General features: G+C 43.9%; 1 protein-coding gene across 1 annotated transcript; it reads right to left on the bottom strand.

Annotated features, from left to right (window-relative positions):
• Nucleotides 1–275: 275 nt before the first annotated feature.
• PSEN2 (presenilin 2) lies at nucleotides 276–17461 on the bottom strand. Its single transcript, XM_069852750.1, has 11 exons — nucleotides 17377–17461; nucleotides 11846–12043; nucleotides 10919–11148; nucleotides 9803–9944; nucleotides 8866–8933; nucleotides 8007–8227; nucleotides 7060–7158; nucleotides 5201–5278; nucleotides 2490–2600; nucleotides 2067–2185; nucleotides 276–645 (listed from the first exon to the last, which is right to left on the bottom strand). Exons 2-11 carry the CDS (start codon nucleotides 11987–11989, stop codon nucleotides 490–492), a joined length of 1368 nt encoding a protein of 455 aa, XP_069708851.1. The 5' UTR covers nucleotides 11990–12043; nucleotides 17377–17461; the 3' UTR covers nucleotides 276–489.
• Nucleotides 17462–24807: the final 7346 nt, after the last annotated feature.

The following is a 24807-nucleotide window of genomic DNA, read 5'->3' as shown; positions in this document are numbered from 1 at the left end:
ACATAGCGCTCTGCTCTGTGCGCGCTAACTGCTATGCATTTCTAATTACAAGTATGACTTACTTGCACCATGTTTGCACACCCACTTCAAAAGTGTTAAGCATTAGAAATTCTAGAGTATAGTTAAACGTGACTGCAATTCCAGAGCTAACACAGCTTAGCTTCTGGAAGCACAGATCAGAGCCATCACCCCTCCAGTTTTCCCATATAGGTTTCTATGGTCACAACAGCCAGTGTGCACATCAAATTATATGAAAGTACTGCTCCGACATCAGCAACAAGTCAAGCTTTTTACTGGAGTCTGTAAGCCCTATGAAATATCTCAGTTCAACACACAACTACTAGATTTTTAGAACATATCTTGTCACAGAGTTAGTGTTTTCCTTACTGACCTATGGCACTAGGTGTAAAATTTTATGACCTATTCCAAACAGTGTACCATACTTCACAGCAAAGCTTTATAAAAGAATCCTCAGACTCATGACTTCTTCTAAATGTACAGCTGGTGGGAGGCCAGGGTGTCCATGAACGGTCGCACGAGGTTGTCTGTTGAGAAGTAGAAGACCAAGCCAAAGGTAATGGAGATGGGAAGGGCAGGCAGTGCTTTCTTAAAAACAGCCAGTAATAAAAGAGTTAAGCATAAACCCTGCCAAAGAGAAGAGAATAAAAAACACAAGGAGATAAAGTAAGAAACAATAAACTGGTATACAGATGATGATAATACACTATACAGCAACCAAAGCCCATCTGAGATGAGGCACTATTCTAGTTTGAGCTTAAGCAGAATCAGGTTTCTAACTTCAGCTAAGCCTCTTCTGAATAACTTCATTTTCTTAAAGTTGGCTGCATGTTTTTCAGACGCTGTTCTTCTCTAGGAGTGATAGCACAGTGCATTGATATGCAGAAAGGCCATTGTTTATACTTATTCCTGTAGAAACCAAGGCCATCATAGAGCTGGAGGAATGTCCTAGGTAAAAGGGGAGAAAAAGGGTCACATGTGAAGGGAGAGGCAGACAGGACAGGTGACCCCAAACTGACCAGAGTATTCCATCCTATATACGTCATACACAGTATAAAACTGAGGAATCATGAGGGTCACTGGCTCTTCTTCAATGGCCGGCATCCAGTGAGGACACTGACTGTCTCAACAGTACCGTAAAAGAAACAGTGAGGCATCTGGCCTCATGGAGAGACAAGAAAGCATTCTCCGCAGTGAAGGGATTATATGCTGGATCCCAAGGTATGGAAGCTAGGTGATCCTATATGTTTCTCTGACCTGTGAGGTTGGAAAGCTACATTCACTGTACTTTATTTAAATTAGCTCATTTCTAGTTCTCATGCTTTTAGATTCAGGGAAATGGAGGTGTAAAGACGGGATAATTCATTTTCTTCTACCTTCTAGAACTCCTGCTGTTGCACTTCTGGCTAGTTTCCATGAGGACACTGGTGTGAACACCAAGTTCCTAATAATTATTTTCAAACTAAGTGAAAGCATGTGGTCATTAGACCTGGCAGGACCAAGTCCTTTAACAGTTACAATATGATGATCATCTGCTTTTACTGATAATTTCCATGGATTTTTTTTCTTCCTTCCTGTTTTTTTTCCAGTGTGAAAACAATAATAAGATACATTTTCATCCTCTTATTAAGCTAATTCTCCTTAGCAAAAGGGAGTTAACTGTTCCAACTACACTTGCTAATCAATGTGGAGTTCATAATATTAACTGTTGCAGCTAACAGGCATCTCCAATCTTTAATACTAATGCAAACACACTAACAGTTCAGCTGTAACCATTTCCCCTGGGGCTATTTTGCCCCACCATCGCTACACTTGGCTCTGCTCTGAGGAATCCTCCCTCCCAGCCTGTATCACTCAACTTCTCTCAGCAGCTGTTTAAAACCTGTCTTTATTGACAGAGCACTTGGCTAGGAAATCAACTGGTGGTTTCTCCTAAACACCTAGCACTTTACCTATAGAAATATAGCAGTGCTCAACTGCTGGTAGTTCTGGCAAGACCACTGTGCTAAAGAGGCCCTAATGAAGTTTTTAAAAGCTTGCTCACTTACTATGAGAATGGCTACAAAGCAGGCCAGCGTAGTATTCCAGTCTCCACTGGCTGTGGCAGCTGCTTTCCCAACAAGCACACTGTAAAATATGAAGTCTCCAAGGCCTAGCTTCACACCCCCTGAGAGAAATGGAAAAAGAAAACAAGTGTTATTTCTGCTCCTCCTGTTCAGCTTCCTCCTGAACAAACACTTGCCCCCTAGGGAGCAAGTGAAGGTTCCTCCTTAAATTGTCCATGTAGCTAAGAGATGTCACTGAAACCACAATTTCCAAGCAGATACTGCTGCAGCAGAATATCACACCCAAGATTTTTGCTGCACAAGTCACAGCTATTCAAATCAACTGCAACTGGGCCAAACTGGGTAACTGAATGTTAACTACATGACTCTGACTATACTGAAAACAAGGTATGAAACTTCCCTTACTTTCTTCCTCCTCAATAGGAGCGATGAGGCGGGTTGGAACAGGACCCCTTGTCTCCGATATCTGTGAGTCTGCATGTGAAGGGCTTCTGTGGTTCTCTCTCCCATCCTCAGCTTGGTTACACAAAAACAGGCCAAGAAGAGCAGACAAAAAGAAACGAGAGGTAGTTACATTTATAACTTGTTTTAATGCCTGAAATCCACACTTCGTGAAGCTTCTCTGGAATGGGAAAGCCTTTTGTTTCTTGAAGGTGTAATCATCAGGACCACTTCAAGCAGAGACACTTAGCAGCTTTGAAGAAAACACACGTGTTATTATTTGAAGGGTGCACATTCACAGTTTCTTTAGCAGCTGCCCAGGAGTTCAATGGCTTTAACACGTGAGTACGTACACAGAACTAAGCATTGTTCGGCACAGGCAAGAATGACAAGTAAAACCAAGTAGACTTAATATGCACGCCTGCCTTGTTATATCTTTGGGGTGGAGGTGCTCAGGTACTCCTTAACTGGTAGTATGACAAAAATGGATGACTAAGAGGACTGCCATTTATAAGAAAAGTTCTGCAATGAATCACATTGACATTAGGGCTGAGCGTTCACATGTAGTAAGTGAACATGTTTTGTTGTTCACAGATTTAATTTTTTTTGTCCTATTAAACATTGAATCCTCTAGGCTGGAAAAGACCTTTAAGACCATCAAGTCCAACTTAAACCTAACACTGCCAACTCTACCACTAAATGTCCCTAAGCACCACGTTTACAGGTCTTTGAAATACCTCCTGGGATGGTGACTTAACTGCCTCCTGGGCAGCCTGTTCCAACGCTTGACAACCCTTTTAGTGAAGTCATTTTCCCTAGTATATAGTCTAAATCTCCCTTGGTGTAACTGGAGGCCATTTCCTCTTATCCAACTGCTTGTACCTGGGAGACAAGACCAACATCTGCCTCACCGCACCCTCCTTTCAGGCTGTTATAGAGAGCAACAAGATCTTCCCTCAGTCTCCTTTTCCCCAGACTAAACAGCCCCAGTTCCCTCAGCCGCTCCTCAGAAGACTTGTGCTCCAGACCCCTCACCAGCTAAACACATCTAACCGAACCCTTGGTAGTGGTTTTAGAAGCACCAGTCTGTAATAAAGTAATATATCTGACAGTTCCTACTTTTCAGACGTGCTTATTCAAACTTTCCAGTCCACATCAGTATCAGTCTGACAGGACACTGCTGCTGCAGACTGTGATCACCCAAAACTTCCACAGTGGCATTCTGTATGCCTCAGCACATAGTTTGCTCCTGCTCCATATGCAGTTTCAAAGCAGGATTTGTTAGTGGTTTGTTAGTATGTCAGCCTCTTTATCCCGAAATAAGCAGCATGTTCAGTTATCAAGCTTTAGCATACAATTGTACATAAAAAGGTAGTCATCTCTGAAGTGCAACAGGACTAGACGGGAAATCCTCCCAACACCACAAGTCAGATTGGAGCTTTCTACATCATTTGGTCATCTTTGCTGCCAGTCCTAACAGCAGGTTTCAAAACTTCACCAAGTTCTGCAACTAACTTAACAACATTGAAAAAAAATGCACTGGTTGTGATTCAGGGGCTTACAAATATATAAAAAATATATATTATTTCTATGGGACAGTGCTCAGTTCTCCTGGGTGGAAAACTGGTTGGATGGCCGGGCCCAGAGAGTGGTGGTAAATGGCGTTAAATCCAGCTGGAGGCCAGTGACAAGCAGGGTTCCCCAGGGCTCAGTGTTGGGTCCAGCCCGGTTCAATGTCTTTATCAATGACCAGGATGAAGGCATTGAGTGCACCCTTAGCAAGTTTGTGGATGACACTAAGCTGGGTGGAAGTGTCGATCTGCTGGGAGGGTAGGGAGGCTCTGCAAAGGGATCTGGACAGGCTGGACCGCTGGGCTGAGTCCAATGGCATGAGGTTTAACAAGGCCAAGTGCCGGGTCCTGCACTTGGGGCACAACAACCCTATGCAGTGCTACAGACTAGGAGAAGTCTGGCTGGAAAGCTGCCTGGAGGAGAAAGACCTAGGGGTGTTAGTTGACAGCCGACTGAACATGAGCCAGCAGTGTGCCCAGGTGGCCAAGAAGGCCAATGGCATCTTGGCTTGTATCAGAAACGGCGTGACCGGCAGGTCCAGGGAGGTTATTCTCCCTCTGTACTCTGCACTGCTGAGTCCACTCCTTGAATCCTGTGTTCAGTTCTGGGCCCCTCACCACAAGAAGGATGTTGAGGCTCTGGAGCGAGTCCAGAGAAGAGCAACGAAGCTGGTGAAGGGGCTGGAGAAGAGGCCTTATGAAGAGCGGCTGAGAGAGCTGGGGTTGTTTAGCCTGGAAAGCGGAGGCTGAGGGGAGACCTCATTGCTCTGTACAACTACCTAAGAGGAAGTTGTGGAGAGGAGGGTGCTGGCCTCTTCTCCCAAGTGACACGGGACAGAATGAGGAGGAATGGCCTCAAGCTCCATCAGGGGAGGTTTAGGCCGAACATTAGGAAAAAATTTTTCATGGAAAGGGTCATTGGGCACTGGAACAAGCTGCCCAAGGGGGTGGTTGAGTCACCTTCCCTGGAAGTGTTTAAGGGACGGGTGGACGAGGTGCTAAGGGGCATGGTTTAGTGTTTGGTAGGAATGGTTGGACTCGATGATCCGGTGGGTCTTTTCCAACCTGGTGATTCTATGATAGAAGAGTGACATGCAAGCAAACCTGCACCCCATGTTTGATGACTTGGTCCTCTTGCTGTTGTGTCTGGCTTTGCCATTCCCACTGTCCATATCATAGCAGCTAGAAGAAAGAGAGAAAGAAATCAGCTGTGAAATAAAAATAATCGGTAAGTACAGCTCAGGTGAGCAAGTATTTGCTGTCCCTAAAAATGCAAACCCCTGCCCCTGTAAATGCTTTTAAAACAGTCACTCTTCGTTGGTTTCCCTAGACAATTAGAAGACAAAGTAGGACAAAATTAAGGCAGTGCATGCATTCAGTTATAAGGAAGTCCCAGAGCACAAACAGCTAAGAGTCAGTATAGTCTTCTATGTAAGCTAAAGAAAGCAAAAATTCAGAACAAACTCATCTTTGTTTTCTTCCTGGTTTCTGGCTCTTCTCTTCAAAGAAAACAATTGCCCAGGAAATGATGGTAGTACAAAAGGTAACCAGAGGTTAACTTGCACTGCTTACCCCTCAAGTTCTGCTAAATGTAAAGCACACAAGCAAGGGATATTCAGGAGTTGCCAGAATGCTAGTTTTCTCTCTGCCTGTTTGTTTTGGTTCTTTCCCATCAAAATATTGGCCATTTCCACTTTGGTTCCAAGAACAACTGAAGGATGTTTGGGGTTTTATTCTTGAGATGGATCCCTAAATTAAAAAGGAATACAGACCACTCTGAAATCAGTGGAAGCAAACTCAAATCAGCTGTTTATTTAAGTGTGCATCAGTCTTCCTGTCTTTATGGAAGCTAACCTAAGCATAATAAGCCAAAGCAAACACATTGCCTGCTTTTCCACAACAAGCTCAGTCAAGGCGATGTTTTTGCATCTAGAGGAGCCTCAGAACGTGGTCTTGCAATGGAGACACTGATGTTCTGCACAAGAACTTTTTGTTCAGTATTTATTATTCATTGAATTGCATTCTCCATTACAGAAACTCAAGTTTGTTAACTAAAACATGCAAGAGATTTCATCTAGGTTCTCTCCAGTCAGTATAACAGAATCTCCAGTAAAAGGGTGATAAACTGAAGCCAATGGATGCTTTGCTTGGAACTAGAAAAGCATTTATATAACAAAATGCTTGGAAAAAAAAAAGACCAATCAGGCATCCTTAATTTAGCACCTGACATTTGGAAATACTAATTAACCTTACAAGTGATGCAATGAAAAAGTCACTGACATCCATGAAGCACTTGAATCCAGCTCCCATGAGTGTTGAGTCACCTACCTTCCAATTATCTTAAGCACATATATTCCTCACAGATAAGGGCACCAGACACCATCATAGTTAAACAGCCCAAGAAAGCCAGAAAAGAGACAACTGATTTTGTTTGTAGAGCAATACTGGAGTAGAGCCTTTTACAAAGTAAGAAGACACACACTGAACAAGAAAGCAAACATATTCTAAGCACTGGCATCCACACAGTGCATGAAGCAAGAAGGGACTACAGGAAGAAAGGAACCTCATCACATGTTTAAAGTGTGTCTATAAAGCATGTGCACAGGAATAAATGTACTGTGTGAGTATCATCTAATCACAGAAATCTAATCATAGTTTGCAAACACTACTGTCCATCTAACACAGACTTTTGCATGCAAAACAAAGTGCATGTTCTGCACTGTATTAATGAAAGAATAAATCTGGTTTTGAACATTTCAGCTTCAAAAGGCTCCCTTTGGCTAATTAGAGTTAGCACCATTGTAAACTGATAATCAAGGCCTTTTAGAAATGGTCTGTTCCAGAATATAAATAGCACCAATCTTAGTGTAAGGAAGTAACTAAAATAGTCCTTGTTGGTTTGACACAGAAATAGGCTTCAGTCTTAATCTGGTTAAAAACATTAACATTCCAGCCTTACTCACAGGAATATATTAATGCAGGAAAAATGGGCTCATTTCTCTCCTGTGCAGTTTCTACCAGCATTCTCAGTGGCCCCTTGGGACAGAGAACAGCCATCAGATCTGCAAAAAGAAAAGGGACAGAATCTCATCTCAAACTATCATGCATATCATAGAATCATTATATTTCACATTCTTTATCTTTAAAAAGCTATTCTCCCCTCAAAATTGCATCTATCAATATCAACTGGATGATTTTCTGAATGGCAGCTTCTGCCACTTGTTCTAGCTGTTCTAGTCCCTAAACATGTTGTTCACTTACAATACCATCCCCACAGTTTAATGTAATAAGAGTTTTCACTGTGTTAATCCCATAAAAAGTCTCTTGAGAATAATGTGGTATTTCTTTGAAAGCAGATGACTGCATTACATAAGGGTGGTAGATTTAACTAGATGTACTCTGTTCCACAATCCATTAATATGTGCACTGACTCTGTGTTTCACATGAATGAAGGCCTGATGTCCAGTTCCTCTTTGCTTACCCTCTCTCTTCCATTAAAGCTCCTTACTAATCTAAATGTTACCTCTCAGCTGCCTCTTGTTCTGCAGGTTCTCGATACTTTTTTTTTCATACTAGGTTCCATGATCTCTTGATAACTCTATCATAAACAAAACCTGCAAGACTACCAGGTTGCTACTGATAAAAAAATCAAGCCACCCCTACCACACAGTCTGATGTGGCTCAGTACTTCCCTGGATGAGTGCTCCAGTTTAAAAGACGTGATAGGAGAACAGTACCTACATGAACAAGTTAGCAAGAGACAAGCCAAGAAGTCAACTTAATTGCCCATCTGCCTCTTTCTAAAGCTGTGATCACCATAAAGGATGTTTTTGAATGACATACAGAGTCTTGAGATTGCCTCAGAGTAACCTCGTGGAGCCACATCTTGAGAGCCACAACCCAGACTTACCATAGATGGAGATTGCACCTAGAATCACCCATGCTGACCACTCGGGTAGATATTTAATGAAAACCAGTGCCATCAGAGCACTGATCATAATGAGATATGCTTGCTGGAGCTGCAAGGGACCTTTCCAGTGTATGCAAATCATTCCAACAGCTCCAAAATTCCAGATGACTAAGAACAGAGTGGGGTAATCCATAGCCACATTGTAGGTCTTCAATACTTCACTGCAATACAAGAAAATTTTGGTAAGCAATAAAAGCAACTGATAGGCAAAGCATCCTACTAGCTGTGGTTAAACAAAGAAGCCTCCTACTACACCAGGAGGAAGCAGCTCTCATCCTGAAAGGGGAACCTGCTTTCTAGCCAGTTGCTGCTCTTGGCTCTCTGTTCCCCCTTGCAGTAGATGGATGTGCTGAGAAGCACTACACTGCCTTAGTCCTGAGGTCAACAGCTTAGGCTGTTGACCTTTGCCCAACTCCAAAGGGTTGAGCAGGCAGGATTCCAATACTTCACTGAACATCAGCCTGTGGCTACATAACTTCTTTGCTGCAGTCACCTGCTTTTCCACCGGCTTCGCAACATATAATTCAGGGCCCCTCTACCACAAGGTTCAGCCAGTTCATTTCATGCTTATGGTATCACTTCCCAGGGATTGCTGTAGAGTAGGCATTGTAAAATCAGGCATTAAAGACCTTATTTTCCATTTTTTTTTTTCAAAAAAAGGAAGCTATCTCATTCTAGTGCTTTTTAAACCTTCATTTGGAGAAGGGGAGACATTCATTTCTTTGTTCAAGTTGGTGATTTTCTGCAAAGAGGTGAAGACGCCCTGAACTGCCAAGTTACCTGCACCATTCCCACTTACCCGAGATATATGTAGGTAAAGAGGAAGAGCAGCATCAAAGAGGACAGGATCAGCCAGCCATGGATGAACTATCAAGGGCAAGAAGAGATACTGATTGAAGGGACTGTTCCCCCTTACCCAAGTTGCAGTGCTGCATGCACTGTTGACTACAGATCTTCCTATTTTCCAACAGTCTCCTCCTTCACTCCTCCAGCAGTATCCAAAGACCCTGTCTTCCCTACTGCTGGTAAGGGAGAAGGACAGCCAGTTGCTCCCAGTTTTCCCAAACTTTTGAATTTTATATTCTGTCCTTCTGTGTTTGCTTTGATTTGTTTGGGTTTTTTTAGTCTTTTTCTTATCCATTTCCATGGGTATCCTTACTAGCTCCTAGCTTAGGCAGGTAAACGTATTCTCTCTGCTAGGAGAGGAGATGAGGTTTGCCCAAAGCTGTACAACAAATCCATCTCAGGACAAGTTCAAAGAGCAGCAATGGCCAGTGCTGGGCTGTTATCACACAGAACAATTCCCAAGGCATGAGAAAACCTGAATATGCCTTTCCCTCCAAGTCTTGTCCCGTTCCACTAGAGCCACCAAAGGCAGTAAGAATACCAGTTCCAACAAAGCTTGTCTGAAACTTCTTAACAAAGCATTTGCAGTAAATGACACAATTTGGTCCACAAGTACAAACTGCAAAACTCTTGATCAGATGGAGGGGGCTCAGACCTGGCTAACACAAAGTTAGTTAACTCAAAGGCCTCATTTTTAAGAGGCTATCATTAGTAACAAAATAACATCATATAACATATTTGGGGGCACAGCTCCACCACCATGAAAAAAAATCTTCTGTCAAATATGATTCTTGCTGTGACTACAATGTGGACTAGGCAGTGCAGTGCCTATATTTCTCACTCACGTTCACAGCATATAGATGGAAAAGGCTCTGACATGAATGCTTTACCTTGTAGCAGCGATATTTATAGAGCAGAACTAGGAACACAGTCATTACAACGATGACGCTGATCATTATGATGGTGTTCAACACCGAGTTCAAAAGACGTTGGCCCACAGATGGTGTATCCTCACTGAAAGGGGTGTAGATCCTACAGTATAAAGCAAAAGCCATATAAAGTAGATATATTCTCTACTAACTGTCCCAAGATAAAACCAGACCTTTCCATGTGTGGGAAAGGAAGGGAGGTTTGCTGTCATTTGCAGTCATACATGAGATGTAGCCTCTGAAGGGGCTGTGCTATAGTTAATTATCAACTAAAGATGAGTGGTCTCTATCAAAAGTGCATTTCTACACAGAAGCTGTGGCTGGCAGAGCCCTAAACAAAAAGGCCAAAAGTATAAATTACTTCATTTAAGTTTAGTAGCTTCTCTCCAGGCCACATATTTTTATTGCATGCTCTGGACCCTCTTCATGATAACTATAAGGATACATCCCAGGCGCTGTCCTAGAAGTAGGGACCCCTTTCTTTCCACACTTGGTAGGAGAGTCTATACTCTTATCTCTTCTCATTACCCCGTACTCCCTCCCCACCATTTTGTTTCCTTTGATACAGTTCTATGGACCACAGTCCTCGTTTCTCCACCTGCACTTCAAGTGAAGTTAGAACCTCAGAACTGCTCTCAAGAACAATCAGTAAGAGCTGGATGGAATTACGTATCCACATCATGAGTCTTTAGGAACCAGAAATGAGACACTCATCCAAATGAACATGCTATTCCTTGATTACTGCCAGCTAGTGAATGAAAAGACTAGTTCAGCCTGGGCCTTTTACACAGCAGTATGAAGCAAGCTCACTATTACGCTGCTCACAGGCTTCACTTAAGGTGCCCTAATGATGGTGCTAACTAATCAGTATAACGCAGGTATGGAAAAACTTACACAGACGGATACAGTGTTCCTTAATAAGATCTTTGTAGGCTTGCATAGCCACCTTTAGCTGTGTAAAGGTTCTCTCAAACAGGCAAGGAAGTACTCTGTGTACACAGATGTGCGCATGTGCAACATATGTGTAAAGCTAGGGGATCCCAGGTACTCAGAGGCTGTTTCGAAGACCCCACTTACAGCTGCCCGTTTTTCTCCGTATAGAAGCGCACTGACTTTATGGTGGCGACGACAACAATCATACAAAGGGTGACAGGCACAAAGAGCATGATTACATGCTTTGCTCCATATTTCAGAGTCAGTTCCTCCTCTTCATTTTCCAAGACGCTTTCTCTCACTGGAACACTCAAGTCGGACAAATCCCCATCAGCAGTATTGTTAGGACTACGGCTGCTACCTGTTCGCCTCTTCTGGAATGAAATATTAACTTTTATAAGACACATCTTTTCTTTGCGTTCAAAGCTTCATTTCATTATATTTAAACTTGTTCCTACTAGAAGGGTACCAACTGTGCAATACAATTAGAAATTACATTACAAACAGGCTGCAATGGACTTTTAAAACCACAACCGCGAATATCTAAGGGCCTTTTCAAGTGCAACTATATAGATGGACACATGCACATGAAGGGCAGGATGTACAGAACTGAGGTAGAAGAAAAGTCTTTTGAGGTGGCCTAAGGTTGATCAGTTCCTCCTCCCAGAGCAATGCGGTGTTTGCTTTACCCTGCTCCTTTGCTGGCAGAACTAGATTCTGTTCCAACATTTGCTGCATTTGACTAGAAGAGACAAAGCATTTCTGGCAAAACAAGAAGGCTGAAAAAGATCTCCAGCAAGAGTCATATGTCCATCAGGTCCTGATTAAAAGCCCATACCTTACCAAAAGGAAGGAAATGGGAGAAGCATATATGGAGATAAAGGGAGGAGAAAAGTCACAGTGGAGGAAATAGGTACAGGCACTGCTGCTGCTGCTAGCTAAGAGTGTGACACCAGAGAAACAACACTGGCCAAAGCCAGTCCTAGAATCCAGTCTGCTGGAAGGGACAGATGGGACTACATCTATCACCATACCCCATTTCTTAACTCCCTGGGAAGGACGCATACCTACCCTATGTGCCTGCGCTTCCCTTGCTTCCGAGGCTTGCAGGCCATCTTGGTAGGAGGGTACAGGAGGGCTCTCTGCAGACATCAAGGATGTTCTCTCATTGCAGGGCTCCTCCTCGCTGTCTGAGTTGTTCATGAATGTGATCATCGTCGCTTTCCCAGGGAACTCTCAGGAGGGGCACGGCTGAGAACTACTCAAAGGCTAAGGGAAGCAGAAAGAATGAGAAACAGTGAATACTGCAGTGAAAACAACTGGAAGTTTGAAAAAGAGACAACTGCAGCAGGGAGGTGACAGCACACTATGTAACTCCATCTCCTTCCAAGAGCTGATTTAGTTTGCTCTTACCCCAGGCATAACAATCCATCCAGTTAAAGTCATGGTGACTTTTTGTGGTCAGAAAGAAGAGCAAAATGCAGCACTGAAGCAATTTAACACTTTTTGTTTGCCACAACTTTCACAGCTGCTGTCTGTATTTTCTCTCTCCCATTAGTATACCCTGACTTTCACAAATGTTTTTCAGTGCTTAGTGTTTGTTTTGCATAGGCAAAACAAAGCTTCACCTCAAACACCGGTTGCCTGCTAGAAAGCTAAGACAGCTCAGCTCTTACACAACACTCCTGCAAGCATCAGCAGGTAGCAGAATCATAGAATAACCAGGTTGGAAGAGACCCACCAGATCATCAAGTCCAACCATTCCTATCAAACACTAAACCATGCCCTAGCATCTCTAATGCATCGTAAAGCTGTATTATCTACAAGAATAGCTCTGCCTCTCTGCAGTATTCTACCCAAGTATCTTGCAAGAAAAAGACTGTGCTTCTCAAGAAATACATCCAGCTCAGAAGAGGAAGCTGAAGCAGCCATGACTTAGATGCAGTCATTTAAATCTGAATCACACTCCAATCAGCACACTGCACCATCTACCAGCCAGCTTGAGAGGTCAGAGTGGATACTTTGAAGTTGTGCAAGACATTCTTTCTTGTCACTAAAAAATTGATATTCACTTCAGAGGAAAGAGGGAGGAGTGGTAGATTCCCCTTTCTTTCATAACCTTCTCAATGCATGTGGCACCATCAAGAACTTATAGAATGTCAACTCAATCTGCCCAAGTGAAATATTTGCCAGACATCTGTTCCTCCCCTGCTTTCTCTTCAAGCTTTTTCGTGTCATTTTGTCCTCTTTTAGTGATAAAAGTGGTACAGTTACGGGAAACAAATGCACAGGCAGCTCTCAAGCCAGGCCTGTCAGCTTTGCAGTAATACTGTGTTCTTACTGAGTGAGCTGCCTAACACCTGCATTTGTATCCCTATTTCTTTCAGAGCCCAAAATCTTCACTCTGAGTGCTTAACGCACCCTTCTGAATGAGCGTGTGAGGACTCACAAATCACAGCAGACAGCCTAGATCCCAGTTAATTTGAAGGATTTAGGCCCTTCAGGAAGTCAGGTACAGCAAGTCATTCAATCGTGACATCCTTCTGGATCTGTGAACAGGTTAAATTATACATACCATGGGATCTGTGACCCATGGAATTTAAATAGCTTTCAAAACTTCTACTTATGTCAGAGACCAGGGAAGAAATAAAAAAAAAATTACCTTCTGATAGTCTGGGATCAATATTTAGGTTTTAACAACCCAATGAAAACATTAAAGATTTTTTTTTTTCTCAGTGTTTAATAAAGTGCCACACAATATTTGTTATATGAACAGAGTAATTCTGCAGATGATTTAGAAGGAACAGTCAATTAGCCTACTTTCAGCAACCTTCTTGTGCCCAAGACTTAAACTGGAGGACTTAAACCAATAGCAAAACCACAGTACTAATCACTAGCCTCAACAATTACATGGAAAAAGAACCTCATGTTGTAATACAGCTGTTTTTAAGCTGGTCTGCTACTCTCCCTCAACAAGGATATAGACAAATATTTCTGGTTGGCAGGCAGAGTCAGACCTGAACACAGCTTTACTGTCCCTTGTTTACAAGGCTTTTGTTTCAGTGAGGGCTGACATAAACAGACCCCAGCACATCCAGGTTTACAGGAACTCCTAAGGCAACCAAAATCTTCAGATGCTGTACTCATTCTTGCCTTAAACTGACCTAAATATGTTGTCCTGATAAAAAAGTTGTCCCACCACCCTGTCTCTCTGATGCCAACATCAGGTGTTAATCAGTTGTCTAGCTCTTCTGAAAATACAACAGGCACTTGTTTTCCTTCGCTTTCACAGAGCGAGGTTCGAGCAGGACCAGCTCCCAGGCTGGCTACATCAGCAGCCCCAGTGCCCACAAGAGGGAAACAGAGCCCTGGGCCATTACCCTTCCAGTAAGGTCAAATCCTCTGCTCGCTCCCAAACAAGCAGTCCTAGCACCAAGGCTGTGCTGGATCGCAGAGAGCAATTTGGTTTAAGCAGTCTGTCCTTCAGCAGTGCACCCAGCATAACAGAATCCTTCAAGCTGAGCAGAGCAAAAGAGAAAGCCCCAGCCCTGGGGTCTTGCTTGCCAAACAAAGGGAGCCACAGAGCACCAGACAACCAAGAAAGGGGTGTTATAAAGCCACACTGTTTTCAGATATCATTCCACCAGTTAAACTAAGGGAAAGGGCTTTGAGGAGACACTTTCTGCCTCCAAAGCATGATGGATACCCTGTAACGTACAGCATGGGAGCTTCCTTTCCTACTCACATGCACGACACCCAACGTATCGGTGCATACTGACAGTATTTTCCAATGCTGAGCTGAAAAGGAAGGGCAGTTCAGGAAAGGAAAGCATGGAGGGCTGAGACAAGCATGCTTCCTTTCTGGCTACAGCAACAGGAAGAGCTTTGGGGGGGGGGAAGGAGGGGGGTGGGGAAGGCAATCTGTGTCTATATTCACAGAAAGCTATTGAGCATGGCCTACCAAATACACTAAATAAAGGAGATGAACAACACGTGCCAGATCATTATCAAACTGACCCAGAAGGTTGCAGGGTATCAGGCAAGGTCTTCCTCTTTTTCCTGTGTGGATGGATTCAAACAATTGGGTCCTATTCAAAAATCATACCAAGAGCTATAGACCAAACTCTCAACGCCGCAAAGCAAAAATGAAAGAGGACAAAAAAATAGGTCAGTAGTAAGTACTTCTTATAATAGAGCAGCAGAGGTGGGAATACAATGACTTCTGCTTTAAAGCAGTCTTGTGAAATCTATGGAAGAGCAAGAGTCACCATTTTTCTTTGCAGAAGTCCTTCACGCAAGGGACCTCTCGCGACAAATCAGCTTTGTGGATTTTGATGAAACTAGGCCAGTTCACACTAACTTTAAGGATCAGCCACAGTTTTCCTTTTAATTTCATGGTGCAGCACCACTGTGCTGCAAACAAACCTAAATCCTTTGCTTTGCATTTCATCCATCACAAATAATACCATTACAACACAGAACAGCTGCTATAGGCTGGCAGAATACTTAATAATCCACTTGAGAGTCAAAATTCCTTCTTATATGTATTGTTCTTCTGGATGGCAATTAGATAAAGAGAATCAGTCTTCCTTTGTTATATTTAAGCCAAGAGAAAACTTTGGACTAGCACTGACAGCTTGATGTTCTCCTAAGTTTCAGCTGCAACTACCACTGCTATTTGTGAATATGAAGATGAGGAAAAAACTTCAGGAAATCCTAAGTGGTGGGGCCAAAAAGATTCCCAGGTTCTTGCCAAGAAAGCCAAAATGTGCACGTTGTTAAAATGACAGGGGACTTGCAACCATCTCGACAATCAAAAGAGTACTGGCAAATGCCATTCACTTTCAGCCCCAGAAAGCAAAAATAACAAAACATGAGATACTACGGGAAATTGTAAAGATATACTTCCCCATTTCACATAGCTGAACTAGCACTGCTTTCTTCAGCCCCAAGAGAAAGGCACAAAACACAGCCCCAAAGGATTATTTTGCTGCCAGAGCTGAAATAAGATCCCCCACAAGAGTATCAGAAATATTATTTTGCCAGCATTAAGCCCAAATACTCTAATGGTCAACTTCTCATCATGGCATAAAGGTGGCACAGCCCTGCAGACCTATTTACATCAGCACAACCTCAAAGCCCGAGTCAGACTTCGCACACAGGAGCAGACACTCACGTTGGCCCTGATACTGCTGGAGGCATCAGAGCCAACAGGCGCTGGAGGTGACACTCCACAGGCACCCCCAAGGACACTTCATCAGGGCTGGGCTCCTGTCTCCTACCTGAGCCCCTGGGGCACTAGGGGCAACCAGGCTACACAGGGGAGTGGAGCCACTGCTGCCCCTGCTCCCCACCACTGGTGGACACAGCAGAACACATCAGCGCCGTGTCACCTTCCGTGTCTGGCCAAGCGCACAGGCAGCCTGGCCAAGGACACAGCGGCTGGCAGAAACAACAGGCACTTTAAAGGAAAAATAAACAAAACACAAAATGCCCAACCTACAGAAAGCCACAAGGAGACCTCACAGCCACGTGTTTGCTTTGCCCAGCTGCCCTTTCTTTTGCTTAAATCCAGGCTGCCGATGAACATCTGCAGGCAGTGCTTCCAAACGAAATCCTGGATCATATGTGGGAATGACATCACCCAGGAGATACATGTCTTTCACACATATAAACAAACAGATATATTAAAAAAAAGATTAAATATGTAAAAATGCACATATATAAACACATATATATATAAATATAATATATATATGTATGCACACACACAGAAACACACAGACACATATATGGAATCATTGAATCATAGAATCACTAGGTTGGAAAAGACTTGTGAGATTATCAAACCCAACCATACCTGTCCACTACTAAACCATCCCTGAGCTCTTCATCTACTCGTCTTTTCAACACCTCCAGGGATGGAGACCCAACCACCTCCCTGGGTAGCCTCTGCCAGTGCCCGATAACCCTTCCGATGAAGAAATTATGCCTAATGTCCCTTCTGAATCTGCCCTAGCACAGCTTGAAGCCATTCCCTCTCATCTTATCGCCTGTTACTTGAGAGACCAACACCCACCTCTCTCCAACCTCCTTCCAGGCAGCTGCAGACAGTGATAAGATCTCCCCTCAGCCTCCTTTTCTCCAGGCTAAACAGCACCAATTCCCTCAGACTTGTGCCCCAGCCCCTTCACCGGCTTCGTTCCTCTGGACACGCTCCAGGACCTCAATGCCCTTCCCGTGGCCAGGGGCTCAGAACTCAACACAGTATTCGGGGTGCAGCCTCACCAGCGCAATCACTTCCCTGTTTCCGCTGGCCACACCATTTCTGATAAAGGCCGAGGTGCCATTTGCCTTCTTGCCCACCTGGACCACCGCTGGCTCACGTTCAGCCGCTGTCAACCTACACCCCGAGGTCCTTCTCTGCCAGGCAGCTTTCCAGCCGCTCTTCCCCAGGCCCGTGGGGCCGCACGGGGTTGCTGTGGCCCGGGGGCGGGATTCTGCACTCTCCCCAGGAGGAGCGAGCCCCAGCCCCCGCCCCGAGCCCCCCACGCCCGGCAGGAGGCGGGGGCGGCCCCGCACCCGGCCCCACCGCTCGTTACCTGCTCCCCTCTCGGCGCGGGCTCCGCGCGGCTCCCATTGGCTCCGCCGCCCTCCGGACGCGGCGCCGGCCGGGACGAGTAGCGCGCCCGCCCCATTGGTCGCGGCGGCGAGCGTCCCCGCCTACCGACCGCCCTGCTCCAATGGGAGAGCGGGGGTGCCGGGAGCGGCCCATGGCGACGCGGCTCTCCCCGCCCCGTCCCGGCGCCGTGGGGAGCAGCCATGGCGGGGGGCGGGCCGTGCGGAAGACGCCGGCCAAGAAACTCTAGCGCTCGTTTGGGATTTTTAGAAAGCGAGCGCCCTTTGTCAGGGAGGGATAACAGTGATCCAGCAGGGTCCAACAGGGTCCAGCCGTGTTCAATGTCTTTATCAATGACCTGGATGAAGGCATCGAGTGCACCCTTAGCAAGTTTGCGGATGACACTAAGCTGGGTGGAAGTGTCGATCTGCTGGAGAGTAGAGAGGCTCTGCAAAGGGATCTGAACAGGCTGGACAGCTGGGCAGAGACCAATGGCATGAGGTTTAACAAGGCCAAATGCCGGGTCCTGCATTGGAGCACAAGAACCCTATGCAGAGCTACAGACTAGAAGTCTGGCTGGAAAGCTGCCTGGAGGAGAGGGACCTGGGGGTGTTGGTTGACAGCGACTGAACATGAGCCAGCAGTGTGCCCAGGTGGCCAAGAAGGCCAATGGCATCTTGGCTTGTATCAGAAACGGTGTGACCAGCAGGTCCAGGGAGGTTCTTCTCCCTCTGTACTCGGCACTGGTGAGACCGCTCCTTGAATACTGTGTTCAGTTCTGGGCCCCTCACCACAAGAAGGATGTTGAGGCTCTGGAAAGAGTCCAGAGAAGAGCAACAAAGCTGGTGAAGGGGCTGGAGAACAAGCCTTATGAGGAACGGCTGAGAGAGCTGGAGCCTGGAGAAGAGGAGGCTGAGGGGAGACCTCATTGCTCTCTACAACTACCTGAAAGGAAGTTGTGGAGAGGAGGGTGCTCGCCTCTTCTCCCAAGTGACAGGGGACAGGACAAGAGGGAATGGCCTCAAGCTCCGCCAGGGGAGGTTTAGGCTGGACATTAGGAAAAAATTCTTCACAGAAAGGGTCATTGGGCACTGGAACAGGCTGCCCAAGGAGGTGGTTGAGTCACCTTCCCTGGAGGTGTTTAAGGCACGGGTGGACGAGGTGCTAAGGGGCATGGTTTAGTGTTTGATAGCAAGGGTTGGACTCGATGATCTGGTGGGTCTCTTCCAGCCTGGTTATTCTATGATTCTATGATTCTATGATCTCTATCCATCGTGTGGTGCGAGACAAGAGCTGGGGACAGGATGGGTCCCACTCACATGCAGATGGATAAATTCTCCCAGAAATCTTATGCATATTCGATTACTTTCCAAGGTCTAATTTTAATGTTATTATGAATGTCACAACAGTCAAAACTCTTGTTAATCTGGAGCCTGCCCTTGCCTTTGAGATGGGGAAGGGCTGCAAACAGGTGATGGCAGAAGCAGAGACAGCTGCCTAGCACGGGTCACACCACACACAAGAAGTTATCATCTCTAAAGAGGGCATGGGGTCTGGGAAAACACCGTTTTAAAGGAAATACGCTGTAAGAGAGACATTCTGACTAGCTTTCAAAGCACACCGTTACTTAGGTGAAACTTCACTTTAACTTAAATCAAAAATATTCCACTGTTTGTTACAGTGAGTACTTCTCATAGTAGCACCGGTGCTGTAATGCCGGTGAAAGGCAATTTCAGACGGGTTGTTTGGAAATGCCTGGCTTCACCCCGATGATTTGTGGTTTTACAGACTCTTAACTTGGTGAGCGATCAGCGTTTTGAAGGTATTTAAATGCTTATCAATGACCTTCAGGAAATGGGAAAGCTGCATGAATATGTAGATCCTGGCTGACAAAAAGATAAGGGGGAAGCATGGAGGAGGAAAAAGAAACCAGAGGAAATGGCCAACAAACGGTCCCTTTGGAGATGGTCTGACTTAGCTTCATTTATGCATCTGAGGGGTGAATAAAGGAAAAATACAAATACATATTATTTGCTAGAGGTGTGAGAAGTTTGTCTTTTCAGACTATAAGTCTTTTTGCTTAAAAAACCCAGACAACTAGCATGACAGTAAGCAAGATAATCCTGTAGACGGATGAAACTGCTCTTCATTCAGCACACAAACTGCTTCTGTGTCTCTGTTGTTCCCATTGCTTTATCAAGCAACATTTAAGTGAAATTAAGATTCTGGCATCTCTGTAGCACTTCTTAATCATCACTAGGTCAGAGACATGAACTGGAGTCATAGTAAATTCCCTCTGCTGCTGTTGTCACTTAAAAAGAACCTCAGGCACAGACTTGCTTAGTATTGGCAGTAGAGCTTTACCTTCCTCTTCCCTTTGTCCATTTGTGATGATCTTGCATACAAAAGGAAGGAAGGGTAAGATGGCAATGAGGGAGAGGTGAACCACCCTGCTCTATGTCATTGGACAAAACAGATTTTTTTGCAGATTCCAAATTTAAATGAGCCATCATGCTCTTTCCCTGAATTTCCTGCACAACACTGCTGACAAGCGATACACTTTCCTTCTATTTGTAATCCTATATTGAGCTACTTTGTACACAGCAGTAAGTTACATGTAAAATTCTTCAGAGCCCTAGGGAGCTGCCTGTCAAAGCATGGTAAGCTGTTCTTTGCCAAGGTAAAATCAATCTAGGAAAACTGAAAATCTGTGCACTTGGCTGTGTTCTTCTCTAACAGAGTATCAGAGCTCTTTGCAATAGGTTTCTCTCAAAGGCTGTCAATTCTCGGCCTTTGTGCTGAGCTGTTGAGTTCCTTTTCACTTGACATGTGATCCAGCTGAAGGGTTTTTTAAATGGGAATTTCTCTGACTAATTGAATCCTTCACACATTGTATACTCAGCTGCTTGTCAAGTTTATTTATTATTAGGAGAAGGAACAATTTTTGTTGCACTCAGATTTTCCACAATTGACAGCACTTTTACATCCCTTTACTTTTATGTGGAGCTCGCATATCTGACACAAATTTGGAATAATAGTAAAAATATTTATGCGTTGTAAAAATTCTACATCTTCAAAGACAAAGCTTTGACAGTCTGAATTGTGCTGCTTTTCACCTCCGTGGCAGCCAGTCAGTCCATCTGAGCCTGTGCAGAGTTATCACTGAGCGAGCAACAAGCATGTTCCAGGGAAACCACTGGCCTGCCATACATCTGTGCAGCTAATAGCTAAATTGTTCTTAGGCTCCTTCTTCAAGGGGCTGAAGGGATGGAAACTGGCTTTACAAGCCCAGCTTGCCTTTCTCAGCAGCTCTTGAAGCTGAACTTGCAGCTTTTTTTCTCTCTTATAAACACTGGTCTTGAGTATGAAAGGCTCTGGGAGATTACATTAACATGAACTACACAGGTGACTATTCAGGTCTCTGGCTTGAAGTTTAGAAAAAAAAAATTCCTTGCTTCTTTCCATGTTCTCAATGGATCATCCCTTTTGCTCTTACCCTGTTGGAGGAGTGCAAGGAGATGTCAGTCTTGTGCAACCTAACAAAGGAGTTTTGGAAAAATTTCATATAATTGATGGCACTTGGGCCATGGATGTGTGCAAGCTAGCTGTCTTCTCTGAATGCCTGTTCTGCCTGCCTCCTTTGTAGTTTTCAGAGGCAAAAATCTCACTTAACTCAGTGTTCCGCTTCTGTGCCCTAAAGTGGGTAGTACAAAGACAGAGTTTTTTCAGTATCTTCTTCCTTGAGAGCTCCTACCATATAGCTTTCAGTCAGAATGTCCTAGAATGTTTTTTTCCTAGCTGCATCATATGAGAAGCATCTGACCTGAGAGCAAATTAAAAGACTCTTTGAGCAAAAGACCAACACTGTGTTCTTAGGGCCATCAAAAAATATTTCTGTTTTTTTTTTTTTCCTTTTCTTTAAACAGACCCTTGAAGTTATTTCCTTGAAGGATCTCTCCCAGATAAGGCCAAGGATGCCTGTTCCTAGGAAATCATGAAACAAGCTGCATAACAGCTTTTTTACTTGGGAGATCAGTGTCTCTCACCAGAAGCAATTGTTGCCAGGCTGGTGCTTGTTCTGAAGTACGTAGTGACATTCTGTGGGATTACCCTAATGTGCTCCACTTCAGTACTTAGACATTTACTGTAGGAGATCTCAGGGATTTTTTGGTCATAAACTATTACAATCCTCTAAATGTATCCAAGGAATTTTGACTGGTTTACTTCAGGAGGTATAAAAAGTACCCAGAAACAGGACTGCTAACACAAATTCAAACACTTTGATGCTCCCTTGTCTTTCAAATGGAAACAGAAGCAACACTATCTATTAAAATCACATTAAAACCACCTGTGCTTACAGAGAAGATATGAATAAGGTCAGGCCCAGCACATGCTGGAATAGACAGTACTTTCCAAGAGTACTTCTCAGTTTATTCTGCCCTGTAAATCTGAAGTCACTCAAGAAATACCAAAGTAGATGCCTTTCTCATGATGGAAGCAGCTCTTCTGTAAGATTAATGAGCATGCATCCAGGGCTCATGATGGAGTTTCATCTGTGGATGCGTATCATATATTGGTGTCACACTTCTGTGTTGATTGTTAAAGAGTGATCCCACATTGACGTACCCATAAAGCCTCAGATCCAACCAGACAGTTAAGACATATGATCCAGTACTGAAGAGTGTGGTATATCCAGGCGTAAAGTACAGACACAACAAGGATAAAGTACAGATCCGAAGTCCCCTAGACTGTAGACAATCGATCTGACTCTTGGAAGCAGACCAGTATTGTAAGGGGATACTAACCAGTTGTGTCGTGAATGTTCATTCAGTACAGGGGAGCAAGGTGTTGTACAGATCTGAGATCATCTAGTTGGCCATTCATTTCAGGGTGTATAGCATCACAGAAGTTGTGTAGATGACTGCTTTCTAATGTATGTAGAAATGAGCTAAACATGAGACTTGACCCAAACAAACAAGGCTGGGGTTATGTGAGGGGAACGGGAATTAAATCTGGTAACTGTGCAGTCACAAAGCAATCACTGATGCATCCAAATCTATGCAAGGCCACCAAATTCTTGCTTTTAAGCACAGGTCCTTTAAAGACCTACCAGGCAGGTGCAGGAGTGTCCCAATGGGAGTGGTTCTGCGCCTGCCTGGGAGAAGTAATAGAGCTCCTGTTGCCATGGTGCCCTCCGGACCACTGTCTCATTCATAAAGTTTCTCCTGCTTCCTTAATGTGCATGTTGTACACAGTTCTGCCAAAGGATTAATTATCTCCTTAGGAGACAAATGCACCAGCCTGAAAAGGAGCTTTTTAAGGTTTATCTCTTTGGCTCTCTGGATCTTGGGACAAACCCTTCAGACAATCCCAGGCTCCAAGGAGTCTTGGAAAAGTTGTGAGGTAACACTGCTCTTCTCTGCCTGAAGTCAATGATAAATCAATAATGACTTTAATTGAAATTAGGTCAGTCTTGGGGAAAAAGGAAAATGTGCACTTAACATCTTCTAAAAATGCCACATGATGGAGGAAAAAAGGAAATTCCCCAGAATTATGCAGATGAACCTTTATAATTTACTTAGGCCCTCTGCCAGTAGTCATTGTAGGGAGGATGTGGATAAGGAATGTCAGTTACACAGCAACATTCAAGTAAATCCTTCCCCTGTTGTGTAATACGTGGAGTTTCCCTTCTCCAAAACCTATGGAAGAGAATCTTGCTACGTACAGTAGGAGGCAGAAACCTTCTGTGTATGGAAATTTCCTTGGTAGCTGGATTAGCTGTTTGACATAGAGACATCATATAATGAATCACAGAATGGTTTGGGATGGAAGGATCTTAAAGACCATCCATTTCCAACCCCCTGCCATGGGAAGGGACACCTCCCACCAGACAAGGCTGCTCAAGGCCCCATCCAACCTGGCCTTGAACACTTCCAGGGAGGGGGGTGTCTGAACTCAGTTACACTGTGTCATAACCCTTTGAGGGGATCTTATTGCAATCAGTTTCCTGCAAAGTACATTAGGTGCTCCTGTAGCTCCCCCCATGGAGATTTTGTCTGTGAAGTATCTGGTGTTACAAAGCTCCTGAAACTACCAGAGTAACTATTTCAAAGACATGTCGTTGCATTCCATCAGGCACTGTTGTTCAGCCTAGTTTGTTTCTGCTGGTATGGCTGTATCATTACCAGTGTTCTTATTGCTGGAACTGTAGTAGCAATGGCAAGAAAACTGAATGAATGTAGGCAAAACCACATTTTTCAGTCCCTTAAGGGATAAGGAGAAAGAAAGTCCTATTTTGATTTTTTTTTGTTTAAAAATAAGCAAGGTTTCAGTGCTTCCTGTTTCTGAACTTCACTCATACTCTTATTAAGCAGCAGTTTTGCAAAGAATTCATTGTCCTATTTCTACAAGAGTCTCTGCACAGAAACACTTAGAATAGTTTATCTTACTAACTTTTAAAGTAAATTAAATAAGTTTGTTTTAAACCCCTTCCCATTCAGCAGGAGTGGCCATTCCTGAAATACTCTTTACTGGCATTTAGTTTATTTAACTTTGTATTAACATCATTTAATCAAGCCTCAAATTAGGTTTTGAAACAACTTAGTTAAGCTTTTTCAAGCCAGTTTGATTTTCAGTTGTGATATAACTGAAGAGTTTCTTACATTGTAAGATAAATAAGGAAGTTCATACAGGGATTTTTTTTTACTGATTGAAGTAAGCAGTTTTAAAGCAAATCTACAGTTAACCCACTGTGGCTTTTCAAAACTTTGAGGCTTTATTTTTCATGTTGTACAATGAAACTGTAAAGTAAGTTGAAGAAAAAACCAAAAGATTTCTATGATGTATCAGGGAGGTTCCAGCATAGATCTCCAGTTAAGGAATAACGGTAATGGGAACCTACCTGCTCATCTTCTTTATAATTCCCTCTTCTCTTCCCCATCTGACAAACATTTATTACTTCAAGAACTTCGGAAGTTAATTATTTTTAAATTCTGCAAGATCTTGCACTTTGCTAATGAGTCATACTTCTCACCTATAATTTTTTGTAAGCACAATTACACTCACCTTTGTCCATTCCATTGCCATACTTCATCCAAATCACCTTGGTGTTCCTATACATCTCGCAGATGTTTTCATATAACAGTAATGTGTATTTCTAGAGCAGTAAAACTTTCAGGCATTATGGGTGACACTCACTCTTGGTCAAAAACGGTCTTTGCGAAACACAGTCATACCACAACTGTCACAGAAAGGCCAGAGTTGACTGCTGGTGGTAGAACACCTCTGTCCATTTGAGCCTGTTTGTATTTGCCTACCAAAGCCCAGGCAGAGCCTGGAGATCCTTTCAGCCAGGGCCAGGTTGAACTACAGCTGCTATTTAACATGAAGGCTGGTTGGCAAAGTCCCATGGGAG

The sequence above is a fragment of the Phaenicophaeus curvirostris genome, chromosome 2 (assembly GCF_032191515.1).
Source record: "Phaenicophaeus curvirostris isolate KB17595 chromosome 2, BPBGC_Pcur_1.0, whole genome shotgun sequence".
In the NCBI taxonomy this organism is placed as follows: Eukaryota; Metazoa; Chordata; class Aves; order Cuculiformes; family Cuculidae; genus Phaenicophaeus; species Phaenicophaeus curvirostris.
The sequence above is the reverse complement of the archived record's forward strand: the minus strand, read 5'-3'. Positions and strand labels throughout refer to the sequence as shown.

Coding starts and splice junctions, on each gene's coding strand:
- PSEN2 (XM_069852750.1), bottom strand. CDS start 11,989: ATGATCACATTCATGAACAACTCAGACAGCGAGGAGGAGCCCTGCAAT. Junction 11,149..11,845: donor GGGAAGCGCAGGCACATAGG/GTAGGTATGCGT, acceptor ATTTCATTCCAG/AAGAGGCGAACAGGTAGCAG. Junction 7,159..8,006: donor AGGTGCAATCTCCATCTATG/GTAAGTCTGGGT, acceptor TTCTTTTTGCAG/ATCTGATGGCTGTTCTCTGT.